At 42.4% G+C, this 9439-nt stretch overlaps 1 protein-coding gene and 1 pseudogene across 3 annotated transcripts; one reads left to right on the top strand and one right to left on the bottom strand.

Annotated features, from left to right (window-relative positions):
- Nucleotides 1-143: 143 nt before the first annotated feature.
- On the bottom strand, nt 144-4042 carry LOC115251582 (transcription elongation factor SPT5-like). 3 transcript variants are annotated; one of them, XM_029844414.1, is made up of 8 exons: nt 3883-4042; nt 3596-3700; nt 3067-3223; nt 2922-2990; nt 2571-2576; nt 657-668; nt 497-566; nt 144-271 (listed from the first exon to the last, which is right to left on the bottom strand). In XM_029844414.1, the coding sequence occupies exons 2-8, from the start codon at nt 3680-3682 to the stop codon at nt 199-201; spliced, it is 474 nt and encodes a 157-aa protein (XP_029700274.1). In that variant the 5' UTR covers nt 3683-3700; nt 3883-4042; the 3' UTR covers nt 144-198. The 3 variants fall into 3 exon arrangements, with proteins under 3 accessions (XP_029700274.1, XP_029700276.1, XP_029700275.1); XM_029844415.1 differs by lacking the exon at nt 2571-2576 and having other exon boundaries at nt 145-271; nt 3883-4041; XM_029844416.1 differs by lacking the exons at nt 657-668; nt 2571-2576.
- Nucleotides 4043-4539: 497 nt separating this feature from the next.
- LOC115251426 (TP53-regulated inhibitor of apoptosis 1 pseudogene) lies at nt 4540-5148 on the top strand (annotated as a pseudogene).
- The last annotated feature ends 4291 nt before the right edge of the window (nt 5149-9439 follow it).

The following is a 9439-nucleotide window of genomic DNA, read 5'->3' as shown; positions in this document are numbered from 1 at the left end:
CACAAGACAGAGGAAACATCATCAGGTCGTAGAGTCCAAAGGATCCGAATATAAAGCTTCAATAATCAGCTTTTAACAATGTCAGCTGAAATAAATGTAATAAAGAAATAAAGATGTGGAGTTTGCAGCATCCTTGTATAGATCCATCTAAGAAAAGCAGAAACCAGGACAGACAGAAAAGTGGAGCCACAGAAAGACTCACTGCTCGCCTCCAGGTGTCTTGGCATATTTCCTCATGTAGTATTCCCCCAACGCCTCCTCCCTGGAGTCCCTGGAAAACACACACACACACACACACACACATCAGCCAACACATCGCTGCTGCATCACACACACACACAGGAAGTGGCGTTGTTGTGCAGCAGCTGGTTCTTCAACAGTTTCCAAGGATGAGCAGAACATAAAAGAGGCTGACTCGGTTTTTGTTCCCATGGCAACAGAGTCTGATTAAATCGTAGAACGCTCTGCACCAACTTCCTGGATCAGGACAGTTTACCTCCAGAGGTTCTGCAGCCGCCTGGATCCAGAGTGATCTTCATCCAGAGCCATGTGCTCAATGTTGGACACTGACAGGAACAGGAAGTGATGAAATCAGGATTAGAATCTGGACGTAAAAGATACAAATGATGAAAACAGATAAAGGGAATAAGACTCACCTTCAGCCTCTTCTGCTCGGAACAACCAGTGACACAGAAATACCAGAGGAGAGAGAGAAGATGAGAAAGTGAGGAAATGGAGGGATGAGGAGGAACATGTCATGAGAGCACCACAGAACATGATGGGAAACGACCACAATGATGTTCAAACACAAGAGCGATGGGCTGATCCAGCAGAAACAAAGCCAGCACACTGGTTCTGCTTCTGCTCTGATGAACTGAAGCCACACATCATGCGTCCGCCGGAGGGTCATTAGGTCGTGTTCCCCTACTGCTCCCATGGGAAGAGAGGAGCTCCGTTTAGGCTCCCACCATCTGATGGGCTCTACCAGATGTGTGATCGGGCGTCAGGGCGCCGATCCCATCAATGACGTCGTCATCTTTGGAAACTTCCCCGATGTTCTCCTATAGATTGAGCTCTGTCTCCTATAGATTGTGCTCTGTCTCCTATAGATTGTGCTCTGTCTCCTATAGATTGAGCTCTGTCTCCTATAGATTGAGCTCTGTCTCCTATAGCTTGAGCTCTGTCTCCTATAGATTGTGCTCTGTCTCCTATAGATTGTGCTCTGTCTCCTATAGATTGAGCTCTGTCTCCTATAGATTGAGCTCTGTCTCCTATAGATTGTGCTCTGTCTCCTATAGCTTGAGCTCTGTCTCCTATAGCTTGAGCTCTGTCTCCTATAGCTTGAGCTCTGTCTCCTATAGATTGTGCTCTGTCTCCTATAGATTGAGCTCTGTCTCCTATAGCTTGAGCTCTGTCTCCTATAGCTTGTGCTCTGTCTCCTATAGCTTGAGCTCTGTCTCCTATAGATTGTGCTCTGTCTCCTATAGCTTGAGCTCTGTCTCCTATAGATTGTGCTCTGTCTCCTATAGATTGAGCTCTGTCTCCTATAGCTTGAGCTCTGTCTCCTATAGCTTGAGCTCTGTCTCCTATAGATTGAGCTCTGTCTCCTATAGATTGAGCTCTGTCTCCTATAGATTGAGCTCTGTCTCCTATAGCTTGAGCTCTGTCTCCTATAGATTGTGCTCTGTCTCCTATAGCTTGAGCTCTGTCTCCTATAGCTTGAGCTCTGTCTCCTATAGCTTGAGCTCTGTCTCCTATAGATTGAGCTCTATCTCCTATATTTCCGTTATCTCTCCTGGTCTTTGGGTCTGTCTGGCCAGTCTTGAAGAGGTCATTGATGTTTAACATCATCATCTCAGGCACTTTGTTGCAAATAAAAAGAGCTTAAGAATATTTGGGGGTCCTGAGTAAACAGAACATGGGTTAGTTAAATGAGATGAGGTTCCCTCGGGTGATGGCTCATCAGTTAGTCTAAACTGGCCAATCACCGACCGGCCCAAACACCCTGACTGGGTCTACAGCAGCAACAGGTGCTGCGGGGGGGTTCTCCAGAGAGAGGACCAGTGCTCGGCCTGAAGAAGAGCCAGTCCGTCTTATTAAAAACAGGATAAAGTCGTTTTCAACACCAGCATCACACCACTGATAAACTTGTCCCAGCTGCATTTTTCTAATTTAAAAAAGATTTTTGATTTCCTGTCGTTCTAGACTATCGTCAGGACTGATGAGGATGATGATGATGATGAAGAATATGGAAATAACTCATTAGTTCTGTTAGTTGAAAACTACCTGTAAAAATCAGCCTCATCGCTGCATCTGTATGGTCGTTAATATGGTAAGGTCGTCTGGTTTCACAAATGAGCACCAAACAACACTTGGCTCTCTTAATTTTTGGTTCAATTGTTAATTGCAGGAATGAAACTGGTGGATAAACTTGAGGGACATTTTGTCATGTCTGGATTTGTGACTTGCTGCCCTTTTTTGTGGAATTTTTATGGAATTCCATCCCAGACGTAGGACGGTGACGCGTGGCCGGCGTCAGACATGTGATGACGACATGAGAGGAGAATTACCGTTAACTGAAGAGGACAGGCATGACGGAGAGAAACAGTGATAAAAGAGAAGTCAGAGAGAAATGTAAAGTCCAAAACCACCATCAACGTTTAAAACCCGTTCAGAGGCTGATAACATCGCTGAGCTTTTTTACTTCTGCATAAATCAGTACAAAGTGGTTGGTGTTTGTCCACACGGGTCCGTTGCTGTTGACTGAGCGGCACAAAAGATTATCTGAGCTTGAATACACCACAGTAAATTCTGCCCTGTTGTCTGAAACAACCTCCGGCTAGTTAGCGAAGCTGGTGCGGACTGGATTCAAAGAAGAGACAGCTGATTTGTTACTACTAAAAAGTAAAGTAAAACCTCACCTTTCTCCAGGATGTCTTCAGCACCTTCCTCCCACTGATCCTCCTCATCTTCATACTCATCATCCACATCTACAACGTAAAGAATAACTGAATAGGACGCAGCCCACCTCTTTACAGGAAAAGGGAATAATGGATGTGTCTTCACCAGCTTCGTCCAGGATGAACCCCCCGTGCCTGGGCTTCTTCCTTGGACGATCATCATCCTCCTCTTCCTCCTCTTCATCATACTCCTCTTCGTCGTCCAGGTCCTCCCCCTCTTCCTCGGCTACCTTGTCACTGCCCACAGGACTAGCGGTCTCCTCCTGGTAACATTCAAAAGAATCTTCTTCTTACCCAGCGCTCAAGCATTAAAATGTTCATTTCAAAATGGATCTTCACAAACTCATGCTTAATAACCTACGCTAATACAATATCTAATGAGTAACTAATATTTAGTATAACTTATTGTAAAATAAGATTAAAAATAATTAAATAACTAGTTTAAAAGGCAGAAAATGATGGGAATGATTAGGGCAGTATTCATAGGAGTAAAAGCACTGTTCGGACAGTGATCTTAACCCTCTGTTGCTGGTCATCTCCGGTGGTTAACGTCGGTCACTGGGGCCCATTTTAACACTTTAATCTGCTTGTTTATATTAGCGCAGTTAGCATCTTCGAATGAACGGCTAGCTTACCTCGTTTTCCTCCACCTCCTCGGCCTCCCCATCACTGCTGCGCTCGCTCTGGTTGTCAGAAAAGTCACTGTCCTCACTGTCTGACATATCTCAGCCTCGGGTTGACTGCGACAGAACCACCCACGTTATTTTTATTGAAGCCAAGTGGACCAGCTAACATTCGGCTAACAGCTACACCAAAATACAGGCCATAACAATGACGGCGCCTTACACACAGGCTAACGTGGGACTTGGTTAAAGGTAGCTGAGAAAACAGCTTAGATTATTATTATCTTCTTTCTACCCACCTGTCCCAACTTCCGTCTGGACTTTATGTCGCGGTAAATGATGGAAATTTGTAAAATAGGTGGGTTCGTTTTGATTAGTCCAGTGCGTCTTTCGTCTTCCTGGTGTAACGCGAGATTTCAAACGGCCAAACTATTGTCCCGCGAGATTTGGGCAAAAGGCGGGACACAAGTAAAGTAAGAAGCCTCACTCCGCCAGAAAACAAAAACTCACCAACAGACAAAATTCCAGTTTCAAATGTTTTTGAGGTTAATATTTTTTTTTTAAGGCATTTTACTGTATGTCTGTAAGATATACATTGCATCCAGCAAGAACTGGACTGTTGGTTGTCTTCAGTACTTAGTGCGTAGGTCCACACGCTGTTGATTCATTTGAGGGTAACGGGAATTTATTAAAATAAAATCAAAGGTTTGGCGTTTTCACACAGGCACAAGAAAATAACAAAATTTACCAGTATTTTTTTTGTTTATTATAAATGTTACAAAATAAATTAGGTCTGTTTTTAGTTCCGTTTATTTGGTGCATTTTAGTTTATCAACGTGCCTGTTAATTTTTTAATCTGTACGTTCCCGATTTCGGGAAACAATTCGGGACCTCGAGACCTCTTCTCCACTAAAGAAAATTCTACTGGACCTTCTTTAGTGGAGAAGAGGTCCCGAGGTCTGGAATTGTTTCCCGAGTGAGAGCTCTGTGTCCTATAGCATCTCTGCAGGGCCCGGCGCTGAAGCCGCAGATCCTCCAACGTTCCGCCTCGTCGTCTCCGTTTCTGCCCGGTCGTCGGAGATGAACAGCGTCGGCGAAGCGTGTACCGACCTGAAGCGGGAGTACGACCAGTGTTTTAACCGCTGGTTCGCCGAGAAGTTCCTGAAGGGCGACCGCAGCGGTGACCCGTGCACCGACAGCTTCCGGAAGTACCAACACTGCGTGCAGAAGGCCATCAAGGAGAAGGACATACCGATCGAGGGGGTGGACTTCATGGGCCCCAACAAAGACAAACCCGAGGGTGATCGAGAGCAGGCTCATCGGGATCACACCTCATACTGGCCGCGGAGCGCGTGTACGAGGCGGGGGCGCCCGCAGAGCGACCCGAGAGGCAGAGTCGATGGGTTTGGGACTGGACCTCTGCGGCCTTGAAATAAGAAATATGAAGATAAGAGACTTTGTGACGACATTTGGACGTTTTCTCCACTTACAGATTTCATGAACTTTCTGATGAATCATTTGTTTATGAAATAATTTGGTTGCCTGGCTGAAATAATGCAAAATAATAATAATAATAAAACCTTTTTATTATTCAATGCAATTCAATCATCTTTTATCAGATTCAACCTTTTTGGTCTTCTGAATCTTTCAGAATGTGGATCATTTTTTCTCCATTTGGATTCATCTATATTTATATGGGGAAAAGCTGCATTAAATGTCTGATTGGTGACCCATTAACAGTTGGTTGTGGGGTCACGTGTGTCCCTATAGTGATGCTCCAGAGCAGAAGAGACTAATGTCAGAAATATGTCACCGTCGACTCCAATAACAGGTCAAATTCAATCACTTTTCAGGTCTGACACAGCTGGACTCTGCAGGAAGAGCGGAAAGAAACTAGTGTGGCGTTAAGCTCATTGGGTTGCTCCTGGGTTAGTTAGGGTTAGGCTCAGTTAGGGTTAGGCTCAGGTAGGGTTAGGCTCAGGTAGGGTTAGTTAGGGTTAGGCTCAGGTAGGGTTAGTTAGGGTTAGGCTCAGTTAGGGTTAGGCTCAGGTAGGGTTAGTTAGGGTCAGTTAGGGTTAGGCTCAGTTAGGGTTAGGCTCGGTTAGGGTCAGTTAGGGTTAGGGTCAGTTAGGGTTAGTTAGGGTCAGTTAGGGTTAGGGTCAGTTAGGGTTAGGGTTAGGCTCAGTTAGGGTTAGTTAGGGTCAGTTAGGGTTAGGCTCAGTTAGGGTTAGTTAGGGTCAGTTAGGGTTAGGCTCCTGGTCCTGGTTGCTTTAGGATGCTTCCAAACAGATGTGAAGACAAAGTGGTGAACACAAACAATCAGTAAATGGTTCGTGCTCAGTAAAGCTACATCGTTGAGGACTAGTTCAAATAGAAAAGGCTGCTGTATCTGCTCTGTTGCTCTCAACACCTGTAAAAACATCTGGCATTTCTGAAGCTGCTTCTCTGCTGCGGTTCAACATGTGTCGCCCAGCTGCTGTTTCCTCCAGACAAGAGTGGGTGAAGAAATGATTCAACCTAAAAAGGCATGTTTATTCTTCAGCATGCTGTAAAAACTGGGATTGGGATTTATTAACAATTAATTAAAAAATTAACATAATGTATACATCATAAAAAGACTGCAGTTGTGAATCAAACTGAGCTAAATTGAACAAATGTAAATGAATTGTTGATTGAAACTAATACTAAGTTTTGTTTGAATAAATCAGCTAAAAACCACTGCGTACATTTTAATAATATTTTATGAGCAAGGCCAAATATGCAAAAAAAATTGATCAATTCTACTAGCTGGGAGGTTTTTGGTTTTAATCACTTTTTTTTTACAGCCCAGTGCATTTTGGGTCACTTCCCGCCACATGGACGTTATTCCCCATCTGCAACAGATTTTACGCATTGCTGTTTCCCAAAGTTAAGAACAGTTTACTTGCTGGTATTTTACAAACAATTTCTAACCAAATTTCTGTAGTAGCGGAACATTAATTCGCATCACTTCCACATACAGTAGATTCTAGTTAAGGATAAGGATAAAAGACTTTATTGATCCCACATCGGGGAACGTTGCAGCGGTAGCCCGTGGTGTACAAGTTAAGTTTCCAAACAAGTTAACTTCACTATGTTGCAATTTGAAATGATATTAGCATTAAAATGATATTAAAATATAAAAGTAATACAATTATTTCAACGTCAGTTCCTAGAGTATAATGTTATACTATGTGTAACAGCCTAGGATATCAGCTAATCTACGTCTTTTACTTAGACTTCGGCCTGGGTTTCCATCTTAGCATGCTAGCTAGCAGGTAGCCGACCGCACAGGCACATGAACACTCATAAGAGACTCTAACCAAAACTAACACTCAAAAAGGAACGCTTCTGCTCTCGCAGGTTAGTCTACACTTGCACAATTTCGGGTTATTAGTGAACTTAAATAAGTAGTTTTCAGCTTTCACAATGTTAATATTTCATTTCGGGAGCAATTAGAACATTTTGGATACAAAGCTGTTTTGGAACCGCTGCTAACAGACCTTGCAATTCTCAAACAGGAAGGAATTTTCATTTCCAGTGTCGGAAAAAATGTTAAAGGGGCCACACACTGTGTTGTAGCCGATAATCTGGGCGCACATTCGATCAGCGGACTCGTTGAAAGTTTCACAGGGCCGTACATCTGTAGATTTTGTCTTGGACATTCCTCACAGTGCCAGACACATGAAGTGGGGACCGGAGCATTTCCACCTCGGACAAAGAAGGAGCACAGTTTACATGTGCAAACTGTAAAGGAAAATCCTATTTTAACACATTGCTTTGGAGTAAAGCGTTCATGTCCGTTGACAGATACACTAAATCATTTTCACTTTGTTTCTGGGTACCCTCCAGATGTACTCCATGATCCTTTTGAAGGAATAGTCCCAAGGGAACTAGCATTGTGTTTTAGGATTTTCTCCAAGAAGTACTTTAATTTGACTGTACTCAACAAGTTAATCACACATTTTCCCTATAAGGGATCAGACAGAGCCAATAGCCCTCAAGAATCCCTGAAAGATTCAGCTGATAAAAGATAAAATGACCAAAACATTTGCGCACAGAAGACATGAGATCATCAGCCTTTCACCCAGCGTAGAGGACATCAAAGCCAGATGGCCTGCTCTGTTTGAGACGCTAATTAGAAATCTTTCTATTGTGGAGGCCTGCACTGTGGTTTTGAATATTTAGTTCTTGGATACAATACAGCTGCTACATTACTCTTAACTGCCACCAAATCAGATTTTTCAAGATCCAACTCCAGAGTTCTTTAATTTTGTTTCAAAATTAAAAATTATATGATGGTAGCCAAAACATTGTATTAACATGATGTGCTGTCAGATGGACAGGGTAGATGTTGGAAAATGGAAAGATGTTCAGGGTAAAACTATGTACACTCTTAAAATCTAAAGCTTTAGGGCTGATTTCATCAATTGCCTTCAGATCCAGGATGAATTTCACAGGATCACAACCTTGAGTCAAAGTTCATGTCCAAGCTGGGTGAGTACAGTTCTGGGCTCATGAAACTTTTCCATTCCAAGGGCGGAACCATGCGATACTCAAGGTAGCCTTCAATGATTATTATGTTTGTTAATGCTCTATTTTAGTTATTCACAATTGTAATGTTCAGGTTTTATTGAAATTGTTGAATTATGATCCCTCCAGTGTATTTTCTGATGGCTTTGCAAAGTAAAACCAGGTGTACTGATGTTAATGTAGATTGCAACTTAGAGGACACATGTGCCAAAACCCAATAAATGGCTGCTATTTTGTGGTTTTTTCTCAAAGTTCCCAGTGGGTTACACACCTCAAAGTCGTCAACACAAAGGCTTATTGAGATTCTTGTTTCTTCTTCGCCAGAATAGAAGTCATTTTGCTTAAAAGATCATCAAAAACTGACGTCATCAAAAACTGACGTAATATATCCACTACTGTTTGACTGACTGGATAAGATTCCCTCTGCAATGTCTTTTTTCTTCAAGACTTCCTGCAAAGCCTGGAGAATAGGCACATATTGAAAGGTCTTGTTCTCTTGAGAATTGAGAATATTTCAGTGGGATCAACACACTGGAAATGGACCTTAAAGTATCTTTTTCTCTTAAAAGCTGAACCAAGTGGACCACCTTCTGCAAGCGCTGTACTAATGGGGTGGAAGTTGCACAGCTTTTGTCATCTGGTATCACAGCATATTCTGTACTGTATATAGAGTACTACAGACCTATCAATGAACTGCAGTCGAAGATTTTCATGCACCCGAAATGAAATTCATATTAGCTTGATTTCAACTGTATAAACCTATATTATACATATAAAAGGGAACATATTAGAAGAAACAAACAGTTAGGAGATACTTAGAAAATGTACCAAACACACAAGTAGCAACAGAAAAACTGAACATGGCACACATCTTGTCTTGTTTTTTACTCTATGAGCTTAGCACATCATTGTTTAGGTGATATTTCTCGGGTAGAGAACAGAGAGGTTAAACTGTCGCGCGACGGTCGCAGCACCAGCTGGAAGCCAGTGCACAAAACACAATGATAGACACAATTTATTATATTTATACAGTAACTTTGAACATCTGACCTGTTTAGCACCAGCTATTACTCATCTCCCTGTGGTTTCTGCTGAAAGGAGTAGGTCAACATTTTAGAGATTCTTTATTAGCATTCCAAGAGTTAGATTTTAGATTTTTATCTGAAGAAATCCAAATGATCCTACCAGCACATGCAAAGCTCATAGATTAGCATGCTATATCTTGTTTGTGTAATCTGTACAAAAAGCAAAAATATGTGGTGGTTTTATGGAGATTCATGTGCTTTGTACAGTTCCTTTGCTGGG

This window comes from Takifugu rubripes, chromosome 11 (assembly GCF_901000725.2).
Source record: "Takifugu rubripes chromosome 11, fTakRub1.2, whole genome shotgun sequence".
Taxonomy (NCBI): domain Eukaryota; kingdom Metazoa; phylum Chordata; class Actinopteri; order Tetraodontiformes; family Tetraodontidae; genus Takifugu; species Takifugu rubripes.
The sequence above is the reverse complement of the archived record's forward strand: the minus strand, read 5'-3'. Positions and strand labels throughout refer to the sequence as shown.